Below are 19979 nucleotides of genomic sequence, written 5' to 3'. Positions count from 1 at the left end.
AGAATCACCCGTCAAAGTGCCTCTCTAATCCGATGCGGGCTGATGGAGAAAGTACAGGAGAAAAAGAAAGAATGGTACCAAAGAAAAAAAAAAAGAAGGTAAAAAGAATCTTGCCCGGTTGGTCCGATCCTTTCGGAGCGAGGATCCGGTGCGAGACTGGATTCCTCCTCAGTGCCCTTCTGCCGAATTCCCCGCGCCCTTTTTTCTCTCGTCAACTCACTGGCAACACCGGCTAGGTGAACCGAGAGCAGGTGGAGGTATTGACTGGCGCAGTGTACCACGCGCTCGCGCGAATCTTGCTACCGGAGACCCGTCGAGGTAGACGTAACCCATGGAAAAGGAACAGACAGAGAAGGGTAGTCCGGTTTATATAGAAAACCGCCCGTAGCCCCCGTCGTCTCTCCACCTCATTCGCCGGAATCCGACCAATGGGCGGCCATGCGTCTGTGGTAGTGCGGCGTCGCCTCCACTCAGCGCAGTCACAACTCGTTCGACCGTCGTGCTGAGCGCTAGCGCCTTTACGGTATACGAACGGTACGAACGTGCTGGGGTTTACGTGCGCGCCTTTTCAACGCAACGCCTGTCATCGTTCGCGAGGAATTCTTTTGTTCGTAGTTTGTTGAATCGGGTCGCGGTGCACGTGTTTTGCGGGTATCCGCGTTGAGTCTCGCTTCTCTCAGTTCACGGTGGACAGTGTTCTCCCGCGGGAACAAGAACCATGCGATTTTCGTGGGTGTTCGTGGTCACGGTGCTTCTGGTGCTAGTCGCTGGGGCGAGGTGTAAGAGGAAATTCGACGGGGATTTCGAATTCGCGGAAGAGGTAAATCCAACTTCAGTTACATTTATAATTGCGACAACGTTTTGCGATTCGTTTTTATACACTTGTACACGCTCGCTACGCCGGCTAGCTGATACGTCAAATAGCGTTTTCGAGCCAGTGAAACTCTGACAGGCGCATTAATACGTAGGGTTGAAAAGCCACCCCGTGCTCCGTCTTGTTTCCGCGTAATGATCGTCCGCGAATCGGTTTCTTTGAGTCCGCGTTGCGGGTTGTTTACGTGGAATGCTTTATTCGAATAGCAGTAGATTTGTGGACGCGGCAAAATAGTTTTCGTTGGAACACATCAATCGATTGTCAGTGGTCTATCGATACAACGAAGATCGAATTTGCTCGTAATGATTATGTTTTTTGCAAAGATAGTCGTAAGATGTAACGGAGTGTCCGAAAAGTCCGAACGTACATTTTCTCATATTTATATCGCCAAGGATACGATTCGAGTGAAAGAGCCTCGAAGGTTGAATGCGTCGTAAAGACGTCGCGAGATAATACGATAGGTCGTTTTTGTCTTCATCTCATGGCGAGGTGTAACTTTTGGTCTTTAAATCATTGTACACCAAGTGTGCGTGGATAGATGTCAGAGATTCGGAGGTGAATTGCCTGTTTAATAAAAAAGTCCAATTTGCAATGACCTTTTTCAACAGCATCCACAAAGTACACGTTGGCAGTCGTTGTTCAATTGGTAGCTGGAGAACACGCAATGCAGGCACTTTTACTTTCACGTAACAGGATCGCTACACTATGCAACTTATCGGAGCAATTGTTTATTTTCTTTGTGATGGCGTGATCGCTTTCTATACGTTTGATAGAAACGTACGCTTATAAGTATACACAGTTATAATATATTTACACGTATTTTTAATATTATTATGCACTGTTTTACCATGGTCTACTGTATACTTTCGAGTACGTATAAGTCTTAAAGCATTATACATCTAGCTAGAAGTACGCTTTCAACTGCAATGCAGGGAGTCAGATGATAAAGGCAACGAAAAAACTCGCGCACTTTTGTTACGTCTTCATCCTCTCATTATTAAATGAAATTTCAATTATGTCTGAATTATTTGCGCCGTGTAATGCCAACTAGAATAAGAGCTGATACAGAACTGTTCCTTTGCTTTCATAATTGAGTAACACCCACGCGATATGGAACAGTCCATACAAGATGTATCTTTATCAACGAAGCCCACATTAGGGATGGATTTAGAACGCTGTATTTGATTATTCTTCACGTTCGCGCAATATATGCCGGCATTCCCACTCATGTACACCCTCCACTCGAACGTTTGACATTGTTTTCGTCGTGCAAACACTCCGGATTTGGGTAATTGTTTCGTGCTCCATAACCGACGTTCAATATATCCGGAACTGCGAGGGAATTCGAAAACAAGGTCAGGAACAGAGTGCACGTGCGGCTACGTCTCTCCGCGGTCGGTCAGTTAGCGTCGTTCTTAAGCGTCGATCAAAAAGTTCGTTTCAGGGTACTCGCGTATTCGCGCGGATGGTCAGGACACGCGTTCAAAGCGTACCCTTTATTGCGCGCGCGAGTTTTAATATCGCGCGCACTTTAAATTTATGAAGCGGCGTTTTCAACGACGCTGCCCCAATTTTACCATTGCTATAACGTTATAACTCTATACACCGTTGCGCCGCTGCTGTATGCACAACCAACGGCACTTGACCTTCTTATCTTTTCTCTTTTACAATCCGCATTGCCATTTTTCGACCCACGGCCGCGCGCGAATGGAGAACACGCGTCGTTGCGGTTTCCCATCGTGAGAAACTGTTGAACCACTTACCAATAACGCCTCGCTTCTGCGATAATTGCGTTTTTTTCATCCTTGTTCCCGTCTATTGCCTCATCCGCGATACTGCGTTTTTCATTCAGTGCACCTACCTTTTTTGCCCGACAGACGCTGATACTTACATTTCGGGTAATTATGCTGATACAGATTTTGTTTCTGTTTCGGTTGAAACGTAACTGGTTGCAACCCTCTCTTTAAATGGTCTCTAATTAGTAGTCTGTCTATCCGTTATCGTATTTACCCCATCGTGTTTGTCGATATACAAGCACATTTATTTGCTCGACTTTATTTGGTGCACGTATTTCTGTAAATTAACCGTGTGCTTCCTTCGGTGTTTTCATACGATTAATTCAGGATCGCAACTTACGCGCACGTACGTTTGTTACCAGCGTCGTTTCGGAAGGAGCGAGTGCGTGGTTTTCGTTTCTGTTTTCCTCCTTTTTTTTGTTTATCGATTGTTAATAAAACAATTTTAACGTTGGTACCACAACCACGAGATGATGCTCACTGGAATCGATAGCAGAGCAGAAACGACAGCCCCGTTCACCGCCCCGCTGGCTGGCTCGAAGGAACTTCCCGTCGCGAATTATGCTTATCATTTATTTACCGTAACCGAAGCCAATCGATCAGGGTTGATTCGATAACCATTGTCTCATGGTATTCCCGCGTACTCGTGCGGAAACTTTCTTGCTTTTTGTTCTTACTCTCGCGGTATGACGATCCTCGTTGAAAATAGAATATGAACTCTGGATGGAATTCCTATCCGATTTTTATTCTGCTCTTTTTGCGGTTCTTACGTTTTCTTCGGTCTCAAAACAAAGGGTTCGACGTTTGCTGAGGGAGCATAAAATAAAGAGCAAAGATCGGAAGATCATGATTTCGTGGACTGTAAAATACCTATTGCGAGCACAGATCAGATTTATTTAGATGTTAGGATGTTTTTGTCTCGAATTAATGCGGACAACGCCAATGTAACAGTTATCTGAAGAACGCACGAGGGTTAAATCAGCCAAGATCTACGTGTGCAGGTATACCAAATACGGGAGGCAAAAGTCTGCTTTTCGAGGCACGCTGCGAAACGACGTTAATTACAGCCACGTTATTACGGATCACGCCTATTCCCGTTTTGTAATTTTAATAATCGCAGCCGTAGCCTTGTCGTGAATCACAAATCCCTCTCTCTCTCTCTTCCTCACCCCCTGTCATTCTCTGCTGGCTGCTTTCTCCTTGTTTCTTGGTGGATGCGGTTTATAGGTACACACCAGCCGCTTTCCATCAGAGAGAAAATCGATTATCCCGTGGCGTAATGGAAAAGAATTCCACGTATCGATCGCCGCGGGGGTAGAGAATACTGTGTGACCTAGTGGCGCGAAGGTAAACGAGCCGTGCCCGGTTGCACCCGCTCTTTTTCGCGACCTATTGTTCCTTATAAATTACTACTTACCCCCTCCGGTTGCGATAGTAATTTCTCTTGTTGCGTTCGTTCATTGTTTATGACACGAACGGCACACCACCGTCACGAGAACGTAACAGTAATAATAGATATCGAATGGTGCATATTTTATCGGGGCCTCGGCGGAGTTTCGTGTCGAGCCGTGCGTCCTTTCGTTCAATTATTTTCACCTGAAACGGACGTTTTGGATATTAGTAACGTTAAAATAGAAAAAAAGAACTAAAAGCTGGATATCGATAGAAGGATGCCATTAGTTAGGGGATGTTTCAAAAAAATTCGTCCACATTTCACGCTACATTACATCATTGTAACATCGTCTATTAATAAGAAAAAATTCTCGACTGTTCGTGGTTGAAATCCATTTTATCTCACTCGATGCCCCAGGGGGTAAGGAGGGGAAATACATAGAGAAGAATAATTTGATAAAGAGAGAAGATATTTTTAATCAGACTGGGTCAGGATAATCCCTCAGCGTGGCCCTTTAAGGATTAAGCATTTAAGTAATTAATTTCATTGCATCATTTACGTTCAAACATCCATTTCTAACTTTTTCAAAGGGAATTCCCGTTTTAATTACTAATTTCCTCAATTACTCTGATGCTCAGTCAAAGTTCAGCACATCAACTGCAATAGAAATTGAAGGTACGCTCCATCGAGATCAAAATGGGAGATAATTCAAAGTCGAATGCTTTCCTTTGTAACGACTTGCATAATTACTATTATTTACGTTCCTGTGCAGGAGCCAGCCCCGAACCTTGAACTTTTCGAGGAAGGAAAAGCACAGGAGAGATTGAAACGTTCCTGTCCGCGGATATTTCCACCCTCCTACTTGTAACCTCACCAGTTTGACTTTGTCACGCGAGTTCTCGTTACATCGTGTACATGTCTTGCATGTTTTCCGCTTTTCCCTCTTCCCTTCTCTCTCTCTTTCGCTCACTCTCTCATACTTTCTCTCGTTTTACACAATCCTCAACCCACTCGAGATCACTCGATTATCTCCTTTGTCCTGGAAGCTACACGACCGAGTGTGTTTCGTGCTTCAACCCCTTTTCCTTCCTTTACAATCCCTTCCGGACTGTTTGAAATCGTGAATGGCTACGTTTGGATATTATCACGTGGTTCGACGGCCGACTATCGCGGTCTTTAATGTTGTTTCGCGTTTATCTTGTTTTTTTTCCAAATAATGGTACAAAAATACCTGTATCCAGGCTTAAACTGCATTTTAACGAAATTGCATTTTTAACTAAATATTTGGCTTCTTTCATTTACTATTAGATTTTCAATATATCCTTGGGATAAGAATATTATTTAGAAAAATCTAATTCTGTAAGAGACATAGGTTACATGTTTATCTTAATTATCTCACAAGCATCCGCGTTAAATATTCATTCGGCGTATGCACTTCACGGTGAAAGCGCGTCTCTACAACTTCCTATTGCTTTTCTAAAATCCCTCTCACTCATCGACGGCTATCTTGAAATTAAAAGCGACGCGAAGCATCTTTCAACATTGCCCCGTAATTTTCCCTTGACGTAAAAAATTCTGCCCAATGGCGCAATAATTCATAGCGGCTTTATCCCAACCGAATCGCCGTGCAAAAAAAAAGGGGGAGCAGACGCTGAAAACGAAAACAACAAGCGAAAAGCGGCAGAAAAAAAGAATGGCTGAAAAACAGATGGAAAGCGACGATGAAAAAAAAAAAAAAAATCCGAAAACTAGAACGGATGGTCCGGCTGTCGAGTTTCACGGAGGCTAAAACGGGCCATTAAGAACCCTTTAAAAACTCAATACGCTTTTCATAAATTTGGAGGCATCGCGGCGCTGTATCTCGCGGGCCGCATAATCCGAATACCAGTTCGGACGGCGTATTTATGGCGGGCGAGCACGCTCTTTGAAAATGTGAATACACCCTTTATAGGTCGCCGTTACACGTACCCCACGGTAAGGTGGTTCATAACCACGAATTTATACGCGGCTAGAGCACCAACCCCGTGTCTACTAGAGACCACTTTTATAAACCTCTTAGCGCGCGAATAAAATGGCGGCGAATGCCACAATGTCTACTAGTATATAAGCCCAACTAACCCAAGCAAACTAAACCTAACCGTACCTAATCGAACTGCTAGCGAAATATAACCAATTGTAGTTTAAAGAGCATTCTTTGGCGCATCTTTTGTCGCTGAAATCGGTTCGATAGCGTTCGATTTGGCCGAGTTAGGTCAGGTTTGGTTATACTATGCTAGGTTCTAGCATAACCTAAACTAGCCTAACCTAACCAAGCCAGACCCGACATGACTGGGTTATATATATTTTTCCGTGGGAGTGTTACCTCGGCAATTGGCGAGGTCTCGCAAGGAATTCAAGGGGAATTGCGAAAACTCTATTCCCACTGTCTCTCCTAACGTGAACTCTCGTCTGTCTTCAAGATCTACAGTCGGTACTTGCGGGGACTCGTTTGCGTCTACGTTTGTGCGTTCCTACCTGTTTGCGGTCTTTAAATGTTAATTCATTCAATTGTTACTTTGCTCGTCATTAAGCAGAATTCTGGTTAGCTGCAACAGTATGAGTGACGAGTAACCCTTGTAGAAAATGGTCAAAATGAAGTTCTATGAAAGTTCTAAAATATCTTTCGCAGATGTTTTATTATTTATATTTAGATATGTGTTGAAATTAATATTAATATCTTTTTATTCACTGGCGTTATTATCTACTGATATATCCAGCTTTGTAGTAAGAAATTAATGCCACGGTTGAAATTACAGTTTATTACAAATTACGCAATTACCCCGTGCGTTTGCTGCGTTTGTATCATAATTCACGTCAGCGAACTTGATTCGATATTATGTACCGAACAATAAGAGATTAATTACTTTGTCGGTTACAATGATGATGAGTGCACTTGCTATTTTCAGTTTGCTTGGGTATGAAACTTTAATTGGCGCGTGGAACGGTTCCTTGAATTCTGAAGCATTTATTCGTGGATGCATTGAATTGCGCAAAGTTGACTCAATTTGTAGGAACAAATATGAACGATTGTTCTCGCTGTATTTTTTTTTTTTTTTTTTAGATGGACGAAACGGTTATTCCTAGTGGAATAATTGAATATATTTCGTGCTTCTGCGTTTCGCTGGTCCGGTTAGTAGAACGTGCAATCGCACGAACCGTATTGCCACGGTGCATTTGTATCTCTGGAAATGGAATCCATATTCTTTTTCGTATCTGTGCTTCTTTCATAAATTAATCAAAATCATAAATTAATCAAAATCTTGGAACAAAGGATCGTGAGTCGATTTAGAAAATAAAACTGCGAATGTTCTTCGAAAAAAAGGGACTTCATCATAGGGGTAGAAACCTCGATCGTGCGTTTTTGTAACCCTCTCGTGGACACAACCAACGATCGTTTTCACCTCCGTAAAAATGTTTGGCCCGTTCGCGATTAAAACGAGCCGTGATCGAGTCGCGAGGTCGTAAACTAGCTGGCAGAGCCCGGTCGTCGATTATGGAACGCCGTGGTCGTCGCTTTCTGGTGCAATGCAGCAAAGACAGGTAGAGCAAATCGGCCCGAACGTTGCAGGTGGTTGGAACGCGAGGAATGTCGGCTGACACCTTTGGCAATGTTCGCCAACTCTCTCCTCCTACGGTGTCACATCCATTCACCAGGCGATCCTGCCTTTGCCTGATCGCCTCGCGAGTTTATTGTTTATGGCAGCTGCAGACTGCACGAGAAAGCGTGACGCGCACACGATACGCTCCCGAGATCTCGTTTCCGAATACTTGTCAGCCTTCGCTCCTTAATTCCATCTCGTCGATCGAAGATTACCCCGTTCGGGGCCAGGGTTTTACCGTAATGCGACCCCCGCCATAGGGATCGCGTGCTCATTCGTTGATCACCTGTAACATCGTCTCTCTTGAAAATTACGCATTCTTTTGCATCGTCCAACTTTGCGAACGAAGAAAGAAACAGTTGGAAACCGTGAACAACGAGTGTACGAAGTTCACGTGAACTTACAACGTTGTCCGATGGTGTGCTGAATAAATAGCGCGGGATGAACACGGTGTGTCATCCATTTGGAACGGGCGGAGTTGGTAAATGCTCTCCGGTTTAGGTACGAGGTAATATTTGGTATGATAGAAGAGGGTGTACGAGGCAGGCGGCCGAGGGGTGAGTTGATAGGGTTTGCCGGTAGTGTTTGCGCCTCAGAGCTGACACGGTTATTGATCTGCATATGGGTGGAGAACAGAGTGTGCAGAGTTACGCGCGAAATACTTAAGGCGCACGGTTTTACAAGTTTGCGGGGATATCCCGTTGAAGCCTGTACACATTCCATATTTCATTTCGGTCGAAACTTCACGGGGATATGTATACGTAAAATCTGAACCACCGGGCTGTAAAACTAGCTGGAAAGTTTGGATTCCCAACCATATTACACACTTGCGCCGACGCGTCGCGTTACCCCGTTGAGAGCTCGCAATTTCGTTATTAGAAAGTATTAGGTAGCTGATTAATTGAGTGGCCAAAGGAGATTTCATCGAGCCAATCGTCAAGCGAAACCATCGATTCTCTTAGTTAAATTGCCGCTCGTTAGCCACGTAACGATTGCACCGAGGTAATTCGATGCAACCATTCGGTTCATTAACTTTATTTATTTATTTAGCCTCTCCTTCTCTTTTTTCCGTTTAATTCTATCTCGCCGCAGACCTGCGATGAGTCACGATCGCAGCAAACGAGATTTTGTTTTATGTAGGTCGTCGGATTTTTTTTTGTTTTCGGGGCGTTCGCGTGGCGCAGAAAGGGAGGGTGTTTTTGGGCACGGGAGTAATAATAAAAAAAAGGAAAGATTGGAAAGTGGAACACGACATAGAGCGGGAGAGATAAAGGGAGCATAGAAAAGGAATGGATCCAGGTTCAACGGAAAAAATATTTCGAGCAATCTGGGCGGTGTATCGCGCGCGCAACCCCCGCGGACGATTTGCATTTGTATCGCTGCATATTTATCGCGAGCTTTTTCGCGGGCATTTTTTAAAATAAATTAGAACCCTCTTCCGTGTCCTGTCCTTTTATCGTGGACGTTCTTGGCGTTCACGCGGTGCAACTTATCGGCCTGTTCAAATTTCCTGACGACGAGGAGCTATCCCCGACGTACGCGGCTGTTTTACGCGTGTTAATCAGATTATTCCTGTCGACGTTCGGTATTCGCGAAATCTAGATCGCCGTGGCCTTGTTTCGCTTGCGTTCGTACGATGAGAAATATTATTAAGGCACACGATTTTCAAGTAAATCTTCGCGCGATTACTTTTTCACGTACGTAAAAGACGTGCCACCCTGCTGTTTTTTTTTTCGAGGTTAGTTTATTATCAGTTCGTGATAAATTACGTTCATGGAAATTAATCCACAAGTGTATGCAGGCAGATTGGAATTGGAATGATCGATCGAAGATTCTATAAGACGTTCAAACATAGAACGACGCTTATTAATTTAAATTTTATTTACAAGACGAGTTTGAACTGTCTCTTTAAGGCATCCGAAGGCCTGTTTGTAGATTTATTAGACGAGTTTCTCCGTTAAAAATACAAGTAACCTAAGCAAACAGTTAAAGAAGAAAGAAAAACAATCTCTAGTTACTTATTAAACCTACGTCGATATTTCAAATTATACAGGCAGTATAACCAGTCTTAATGAACACATTTTCCTACATCATCACTAACCGAGCGTTTACTCTCTTTTTTCTGTTTCTAAACTAAGTCAACCCTGGATCTCATTACACGTAAAACCGACCAACAAGTTTTAATAAACTCGACCATATAAATCAGCAGCGTTAATTTATTAGAAGCCAACGTTGCATTAATGGGGCATTTAATCTGCAATTTTTCATCGCGATCAATTTAATTCAATGATGTTAATTGATCGAATTAAATTGTAAATGAAACGTTCCGCGAACGAGCCGCGTTTGCAACGAATGGCATCAACAGCTTTGGGGGTGGATCGCAATTTTTTTCGTCGAGGTCCTGTTCGCCCCGATTCACTGAAAACACCAAGCGCATCCCGTAGCATTATGTATATCTAGGTCAGTATTTGTCTTAGAGAGACCCTGGTAATCCGGCTCGTAATCCTTTCTCCGAAGTTCGCTTTTAATAGCCGTTAAAGCCTCTCTGCAGAGTGTCGTAATCCGTGATTCGTTCTCACGCGCGTTCCTAGGCCCGCGTGGGCATCATCCAATGACTCAGCCCTCCGTCATCCTTTAATTAATCCCTCGCGTCCACGCACCTTCAATTATCTGCCTCTGTTTTATCGTCACGGATCGCATGTCCGTTACACTGTTGCATCTGATCCGTACGCGTGTAATGCGATTCTCTCTACAGCGTGACGTGAACCGTGTACATTTCGGCGAACGGAGGCCAATTCATTAGAGTTGTTACATTGGCCATTTTCCTTCAAAATTCTGCGCGTGCATCTCTGTTTTCGTTGAGCAAAAGAAAATAAACTGCGTCGATCTCTTGAGTCGATTAAATCGAGGCGACAAAAGTAGAGAAACCGCAGATCACAGTTCGTTAATTTTAACTCTGTCTTCACTCGAGGTTCATAAGTTGGTACATTACTCTGCATGTTCTATTGCGCGTTGCATTACGCGGTTGCATTGGACACACCTTTAGATCGCGTCCACGCCTTGCATATTTCAAAGCGCCCGAGGAGATTCACGATTCGCTTTGACCGACTCAACAAGATTAGTAGCAAAGCGAACGGTGTACATTAGAATTTTGATCGAGGGGCAATTTACACTCGAGCCGGCGTATTCCCGTTTTCAGTTGTCTCCCGAGATGTCCGTCGCGATGAATGCCAGCTTCTTTTTTCTCCGTCTCTCAAGGTATCGTACACCGCAGAGGGATCTTCTCTGGTGCGCCTACCTCGTCTTTATAATCTCTTTCAAAGGTCGCCTCCGTGAGCTTTTTCAATGGTGCTTGGCGATTTTGAAAGAGAGAACGGAGTTTTAGGGAGAAAGATTTTCATACCACCTTGTATTTTACGCCACCATCGCTATCGCATTTACTTCTTCCTCGGGGAAATTTGGGACGATTTGCAGAGAGGCGTTTGAGAGCGGAAAGAGGTGTAATTTCTACGTTTCCAGGACGAACGTTCTCGCCTTTGATGGCCCCTTGATTCGATCACGCTAGTCGAACCTGCTTTTACCGTTTTCATGCCGCACGGTCGCCGTGAATATGAAGACACCGTTTCAGGGTACCCTGCCATTCAACGGAACGGTATTAAGATTTCACCGGGTCTCGTCCTCGCCCCGTTCCTTTTCCCGCTTGCTCGCGTCGTTCCCGCAGTCGTGATTTTTTTCGAGAGGGATAGAGGGTAGGAGTGGCCTGTTTCCTGGGAGTGTTTCCATACAAAAGAGGTTCTTTCTTTCCGATCGGGGGGGATTACGGGGGTGGTTGTAGAACGTTTCTTTATCCGGCGACGAGCCCGTGAAGAAGCGAAAATGTGGGACCCGATAATGGCCGATCTCGTAACCATTTCTCGGACGCTTTACACGCCCTTCAATTCGTTCTTGCCGATCGGAATTGAAAATAGAAATAATCCTTTCGAAACTCGTTGCGCGTAGGCGTACACTGGATCGCCGCGGTAAAAGAAATCGTTAAAAGATGTTATCCAGCCAGCAGGTGAGGTGGGGGGAGAAGAGAACATCTGAGAATTATTGTGCATTGACTTTTTGTGTAGTTCCCACGAAATTTATGCATTTCCTGGCCCCCGCGCTTTTGTTTTAAACGACGAACATTTCCACCGCTCGTCCTTTTAGCGAATGTGTGTAGTTCTCTTGTTCCGTGCAAACGGAATTTATGCACCTTGGGGTTCTTTATATTCTTTATATATGCTCGTCCGAGTATTTTAGTCGGAAAAAAACCGTCTTCCAACTTTTTTTTTCATCGGCGGAATTTTTATCGAACCGTCGCGTATTCAACGTCCATTTTACGACCAGCCATCCTGTAACCGCGAACGGGCGGAATGGATGCATTCACCGGTTGTTTCTTGCGCCGTGCGTGTACCGGTGACAGTGCAAATTTGTTTTTCGCACGTCGACCCAGCAGAGTTTAAAGGAACGCGACAAGAGACGGCCGCGAACGGTCACGCGGAAGACTAAATACAAAACTGACCAAGAGGAAAATTAGTACATACTTTGTAAGCGTATTTCCGCGGCATTTGTACTTTCGCTTCAAAATATTAGATAATAATTCAATGAAAAGTGTGAAAAGTATAGACACGATACGTTCAGAGAAAACCAAGCACCATTTCGCTAGATTCGAACCCACTCGTGATCCCTGGGAGATTATCGAGTCCCTAGGGAGCTTCGCGAAATCCTTGAATCACCCTCTAGAGTAGGTAAATCCTCCGGACGTCGGGTGCGAGAGCTAAAGGTGGAGAGACAGGGGACGAGAGAAAGAAAGAGAGAGAAGAAAGGGTGGGAATCCTGGTAGCACGGCAAGTCGAGGAAATTTCGAAGGTGTCAGGTGCACATGGTCGCTTTTATTCGTTGCGGGGCCCTTCAGCTGGCCGACAACCCTTAAATTGCCGGTGGCACTTCCGGTGGCGAAGTTTCGCCGGGTCCTTTGTCTTCGCGATCCGCATCGTCGCGTCGTCCGACGCTTTTCCAATTTTCCGATGCCGCGCCCGCCGTGCGAAGACGCCGATTTGTCACGAGTCCCACGATGAACGAGATAAGCCGCGACCAACGCCGTAACGATGCACCCTGTCGAGCTCCCTCGCCGGTTTTTGTCCGCGAGAGTGCAATCTTCCTCGACGTTGACCCTGAACTAGAGTTTATTCGGGTCCCTCGGAGAGGCCAGTTTGCAGGTTGCTGTTCGAAGGACGGGCCATTAGAGGAGTCCAGGCTCGTCCCGTGTCGGATCGATCATTTTTCTCTCCCATCCTCGGCTCCTGAGGTTTTCTGCGAAATGGAACTGGCGGTGTGGAATTATGATGGTGCGCTTAGCTATAGGCTATGGTATTTTTCTAATTTTTTTTTTTAGGACGAACGTTCCAGTCGAAATCTGCAAAAAATTTATTTAGGAAGAGACGTGATAGCATTAATCGCATTGAAAAATTGAGGAGGCTGCAGTTTTTAAATAATACCAAGCGAGCTCAGCGAGTTATCGATCTTAACCAGCAAGGGGACCCGATTTGCATCGGGTTAGCAACCGTGGCGAAGCCTTAACAGCAGAGTCAGTCGGGGTCTGATTGCGAATTTTAAACGTTCGGTGATATCGTCTTGCGGGATCAGCTTTCCAATATCGTGAAAGCGCAGAGGGGCCGCCTTACCTGAAACGTTCCATTCGTTGTAATCTCGAATGCTGCGGAATCAGTGTTCTCGATACGATCTCACCCCTTCCGTTCTCGCAATAAGGGCGCGCGTATTTTGTTCGCTAAGGAGAAGCCAATAAACTCGGTAAGAAAATATCCTTGATAAAAGAAAATATAATCCTGGCCAACAGAGAGAGTCGATCGCAATATCCAATCATGTAATACAATTTTTATATGTCCCACGAGAAGCCTTTATTAATACCTATCTGGATTCGAGTATTTCGATTCGTTCGAACTTCCAGTTATCATTAATATTCGAAACACGACTATTAATAGAATATTTCTTGCTGCAGTTGTGTACCTTTAGTTTTCACACCCTGACAGGATACTCCGCCCATTTCGTTACCTCGTCTTTACTTTGCTTATCGTTAGATTACGCGGGGCAAATATGGCAGATGCGATGTAACCAAGGATCATCAAGCTATAAATAGCGAGACGGAAACGTTAGTGAGGTTTGCTGCAACTTGTTGAAATATCGAACGGCAAACCTTCGATGGGTTATTCTTTGGTTGGTGAACGTATGAACGCGTTGCATGCGCGACGCCACCGAGCGGAGTTCGCTAAGTTGTTGAATTTAGCAGTTTAGAATATGTTATCGGCGTAGGAAGTTAGTTCTTTCAGGAGAAATCGAGGGGAATAATCGTGGGTAAACCTGGGACGGTTAGGCGAAGAAGTTGGAAAAATATTGTCGACACGCTGCTAGAACTTGTAGAAGCGTTCGCAGTTGTTTGAGGAGCAAGAGGAAGTTCTAACGAAGGGGCTAACTTCTAGCCCGGAATTTCTTAGCAGGCAAACTTCGATAGACAGTGCGGTGCTTGTAGATACTCTTAATTAAGCTTAGGTGAATCTTTGCGTCACGTTTTAGAGTCATTGACGAGACGTTGAAGAAGAGTGGAGGAACTCGTGCGTTCATCTCTACCGGGTATATGATATAGTTGGAAGAGGGATCGTATTTTCCCTTGTACCATCGAGTGCAGCGATTTAACAGGCAAGAAACAAACTTTCCTTTAATTCTCCGACCATGTATCACAGATGTCATTAAGAAAAGAAACGATTTAAAGTGCGAAAAGTGAATATTCCGGCAGAACGTTCGAAAGTTACTCGATTGAGAGAGGACGTAATTTGACGATACGCTTAACTCAACTTCAGCCATCGCAGAGAACGTTGTTAAATTTCTGCAAGAAAATAACGAGCTGGTTTTTACAAAAAAAAAAAAGAAAAAATTATGCGAAACCACCCCTTCTCGGTTTGAAGGGGTTGTCGCGTGACAGAACGGTGCGTAAAAGCGGCATAAAAGGACCGCGTTGCTCATTAGAGAATATAATCCGCGATAAAATTGTGACATGGCCGACGAACGCCCGCTACCAACTCGAAACGTGATAAGTGCGCCTTCTCCTCGTTCTGTCGAGGTTACGTCGACGTCTTTTCACGATGGCGTGACCGCCTCCGCGTGCACGCAGGTGTACACGCACCTGTAAATATCCCGACCACCCACGTCGAGGCAAAGAATCTCCTTCGTGGCATGGCGTCCTTGGTCGAGCTTAATAGGGACCGTTCGAGGACGAGAAAGATCCGTTACGTGATTGATGGCCTTTGACGCGTATTTTATTCCACGGAATGCGGTATGTAAACTGCTGATGATTGTCTCTGGCTATTTCAAGAGCTCTCTATCAATCTAACGCTGCAATCAAATTTTTATTTGTGAAATCTCATTTCAACAAACAAAATTTGAGGAACTCTGAGACATTGTTTCCTCTTTTTCATCGTTTCGAAGATGTTTCGTGTGGTTATTATTGGTCGATCGTGTATACAGTTCGTGCAACTTGCTGCTCGTTCGTCATGAAAAATCTGGCCAATAATCTTGGCGCGTGATACGGGGAATTCTCGAAACGGGGAATCGATAGGCAAAGGGGTGAACGCGAAAGGGTGCACACGGTGTGTCCGGACCGAGGCACAGTTATATATGTATATTGACGGTGTTGCGCGGCGGTATATTGAATTATCAGGAATTTGGGTCACGTTCACTGGTAGTATCGGAAATTCTTCGGAACGGTCACGATCGATCGCGATTGATTAATTTTTGGAAAAACTCCCGGTGACCAATCGTGATAGGACTCTGAACTGCGTCGAGCTTTCGGCTAGTAACGAACGAAAAAGGATGGTCGACCCGCGAAACTCGAAATTACCGACCGCCGTCGTAAATCGGCCAGGTACCAAAAGGACGTCTTCCATGAAGACGAACTTTTTTCGACTGACCGTTAGCCTGGATGCTGGCAGGAACTTTTATTACGAGGCGTGGAAATAAAATTGGTTCTGTATCTTACGGAGAGATGGGCGTACAAAGCCCTCACTGTAGATCGTAAAAAGTTGATTTCGTTCCCTGTGGTTATGGAAACGTTTTATAACTCGAAACGGAATTACTGACCGAGGGGAATCTTATCATTCGATGGATTAACAGCGTTTTAATTAATATTATTGTTGAAACTAGGACAATGGAAACACTCGAAGCGTATTAACTATATGGTATAATGCAGAAAGGCTAATTGGAAGCGAACATTTCCGGCTACTGTTTCAGTAAACCGAAGCTTTATGATATTCATCTAGGATCGAAATTCTATTGGTGATATTAGGAACGTTTTCGGTCGAATGTCCCCCAGCGAGGGAAAATTATGCCATAGCACAGATGCCTGAGAAGATGGATTGGGTGATTAAGTGCGAGTGACAAGGTTTTGTTGAAGATCGTAGAGTTGATCGAGCGATGGGTGCACCGGGGGAAATGACCCGTACGAGAAACTCAGTGAATTTCGGATCGCCCGATGAAACTATCGTGGAATGGGAACGAGTTGGCCACTTAATCAAGGGGGTACCATCAGATGCCGTCCCGGAAAGGACGAACTGTTAACTTCTCTCACTTTCGGTTCGTTCCAAATCAAATTTCCCGTACAAGAAGAACCCTCTCGCACTTTCATCGATAGTAAAGATTATCATCAGCCATAAAAATAATATTTAATTACGGACTGGGACTTCAAACGTGGATTATATAACGCACACAAGAATGCACACATGAAATATAACAGATCCAACCGCTATAAAGCATTGTCATTTTTATGTTGGATGGTTGGTTAGCTGCAAATAGATGGGCGGTGGCTCGGTATGACTGCACCCTAACCGACTCGCGTCCTCGCAGCATCGCGTGCCTCGAAAAACTAGCGAGGGTGTTCCGTCGGTGCGGGAGGTGGTGCACACGAAAAGTTCGCCTGAGCTGCGCATCCTGAATCAACGCCGAAGAAACGGAAAGATCTCGAGGCGTTTTCATTGAGCGTGCCTTGCAACCTCATCCTCCCCCAAGCCAGTTTCCTCGAGTTTCCTTCTCTTTCCACCGGAAAGTACCCGCACCCACCACTGTCCCGTTCGGTCCGGTTCGACTCGTTTCCTCTTTCCCGCCGTCATTGGCCGCAGGAAAGAAACGGATAATGGTGGCGCGAGGGACAGACGGGAATAGGGGATGGGCGGCTTGGTGTTGGATAGTAAAATATTGGCCAGACTGGCGGGCGCCACCGACGACTTTTTCATCGGACGACGACGACGACCAGGACGTTCGGTTCCCGCCCTCTTTTCCCGTTCGCTGGACCCTCCGTCCGCGCGTTCACCCCTTTTCCGGTCCCAGCATCCCTCGAGCTTCTCCGTTACTCTCCTAGCCCGTCTGCATGGCGACGCTGCGCGGCTACGAAACTTTCCAATCTTTTCTGCTTTTGTTGGACGGTCTATCTTCGTGTACGTGTAGCCGCGCGTGTCTGCGTTCGGCTTCGGGTCGTGTTTTCGTCTTTGTTTCCATCGTTCTTCCTCTCGTACGTCTTCCACGATTGAGCGATGCCGCTGCGGTGGCACTGGGGGGTGAGTGGCTCGGCGCATGCAATGGATGCACGCGAGGACGTTCCTTGTTACTGGGTTATGGGGCGATCTTTCCGTCATCGGTTTGGGAGATCGATCTGTTCGTAGCTGGAATTTGGAACGGGTTGGCTCTGCTGTTTTATAGCTCGCAGAGTTCTTTAACCCCCTTACCGAGGATGTCTCGTTGGGAGAGATAGAGAAACGCTCACGGGAAGAGAGTCATTCGATTGACAGTAGTTCTTTTCTAAACATTAAACGCGCACTTTAAATTTAATTTCCATGGAAAACAGCAAGGTTCGATAGCAGTGAAATTCAACGGTACATTAATTGAAAAACTTTGTAGCCAAAGGGTTCGAGTCTTCTGTACGCGTTTTATCTCTTTTAGATCTCCTGATTCGCGTAACCGTAAAATAAATTTTTCCCCTTACCTTATTCGCGGTTCTACGGTTAAAAGTTAATTTTTACGTTCCTCTTGGCGAGTTACTTTTACCAGCCTGTTAAAGCATGCAGATTAGACGGTGTAACAGGCTGATATTGTCCACGGCGTGCGAGGGACAGATCAAATTTTGTAATTTTCATTCCCCAGTTTTATTACCCACACAGTCTATCGCTTGTTTCATCCCCTGTTCGAAATGAAGTTACAAGGGGGAAGGACTCGTGGCCCTGGCAGAAGTTGCAAAATAGTATGTAAATTTTAAACTTATCGCCGTATAAATTTTAATGTTTTTCGGAAGCCTTTGAGGACGGCCGCTCGCTGAAATTGCGCCCGCCGTGCCAGCCGAGCGAAAATTTAATTCACCGCCGTTCAGTTTCGATGTATCCTGATGAATTTTACTGCTTCTACCTCGTCAAACGTTCTATTCACACGGATCGTAATTTATCCCGCGACAAATTTCGTTCACCCCCTCGCCACCCTTCTACGACCGTACGCATTCTACCATCCGGAAGCACCGGGCTTCTAAATTCACTCGGAGAGGATTAAAATGACATTCAACTGGATTCTTTATGGCCCCGATTTCTTGTAACGAAATATTCCGATTCTCTGATCGACGAGGATCAGAGATCTCGTACAGTTTCACTCCCCCGTTAATCCTTTTATCGCTTAAGCTGGAAATAGAAGTTGGTAAAGGAGAAGCGCGAAAAATTGCATCTCTTTTTCGCGGTGGAAGTTCCGCTTCATTATTCCAGCGCCCCACAAAGCACTCCGCCCGATCTCTCTCGCATTGACTCTCGAGGGCCGAAAGTAAGATGAAACAGTCGCGACAGTTGCACATTTAAAGCGCATCCCCTATTGTTACTCCTCCCTCTGTCTGCCGGGACGGTTTCCACGGGGTTGTTTACATAGACAACCGATCTGAATTGTGCAATCTCCGGCGCCCCATTTTCTCCGGCTACAGAGAGACCTGTTCTTCCGATATTTATCCTCTCTCCTTTGGTTAACCGCAGCTGGCAAGATGAAGAACGCGTTCCACGCTCGGAGACGGTTACGAATCGCGCGACGCCTCTCTCCGATCCTTTAATTATCGACTCTCCGGAGTGATTTCGCGGATGGGTATTATTTCCCTCGCCGGTAGCTGAAGAATCTAGCGCGTGCCACGAATTCCCTTGTAGCGCCCTTAAACAAGTTAAGACACACCGTGCCTGGGAAATAAAAGTTGCCAGGGAGCACGTTTCGTACGTGATACATTTGTATCGTACGCCTCTTGCGCCGGTCCGGAGCCTTATGTACACGCCCGATTCGACATGGCTGAAATGTTATTTAACACTTGAAACGTTGCAAGCGTACCACGTCAGAGTGAAATTAAGTTACGCAAGGTGACTCTGAAGGATTCATACGGGCGTCCATCTCCACCCTCTGCCCCTGCAGCCTTCTTATCTGACCCTCAATAATTCACAAACAATTCAATAATTTACTCGAGATCAATACCGCGCGAGAACCTCAGTACCCCATAAATTTGATCTACGAGCGAATCTGCATACACAATACGATAAGAGAGAGGGAGAATAATGAGCTCTCCGTTGGAGTTCGTCGATGATCAATGCGAACGTTGTACGGAAAGGGCCCACTCCGTCCTCTGATGTAACCGGACTAGCTGTCCCGCGAAGTTCCCGCCACTCGAGCCAACTGCCTAATGGCCGTGACAATCCCGAATTGCGGCTGTAACCGCTAATGCACTCTCTGTGCCCTCTAATACACGCCGTCTTTACCCTCTCGAGGGTTTTATACGCCGTTCCGCGAAACCGGTGGAAGAGAAAAGAAACGGCCAGGGAAGACGAGACATCGGTGCCATTATCGCGGCACCCGTCGCGAAAGAGAGAGACCGTAAAAGTGATCCGCTAAGGGGATTATTATTCAGAGTGGCCGCGTGGCGAGAGGGATATTCGATCAAAGCGGATTAACAGCAGGGTACGCGTGTTCTTCGCTGTCGCTGGGGAAGGACGAATTCCCGTGTAGCTCGATAAAGGAATTAGAAAAGTTCGCGTGCTCGTCGCGAGATTAGACGAACGCGCGCGTAACAAACTTGGACCCTTCGATTCAAGTTTCACCCTTGACACAGTCGTCTGTCAGGATCGGTACGCGCGTTGCTTATCGGATAATGCCACTGAAACTTGTATTTGCGATAGGAAAGTATT

General features: G+C 45.6%; 1 protein-coding gene across 1 annotated transcript in view; it reads left to right on the top strand.

The window, feature by feature from the left end:
- The first annotated feature begins 462 nt into the window (after window positions 1-462).
- Cow (Proteoglycan Cow) overlaps window positions 463-19979 on the top strand; it is a 117748-nt gene continuing 98231 nt past the window's right edge. The window contains exon 1 of the mRNA XM_076909868.1: window positions 463-820. Coding sequence (XP_076765983.1) covers window positions 719-820 — 102 coding nt within the window. The 5' untranslated portion in view covers window positions 463-718. The remainder of the gene's footprint in view (window positions 821-19979) is intronic.

The sequence above is a fragment of the Xylocopa sonorina genome, chromosome 2 (assembly GCF_050948175.1).
Source record: "Xylocopa sonorina isolate GNS202 chromosome 2, iyXylSono1_principal, whole genome shotgun sequence".
In the NCBI taxonomy this organism is placed as follows: Eukaryota; Metazoa; Arthropoda; class Insecta; order Hymenoptera; family Apidae; genus Xylocopa; species Xylocopa sonorina.
This window is presented reverse-complemented; position numbering and strand designations above follow the sequence as displayed.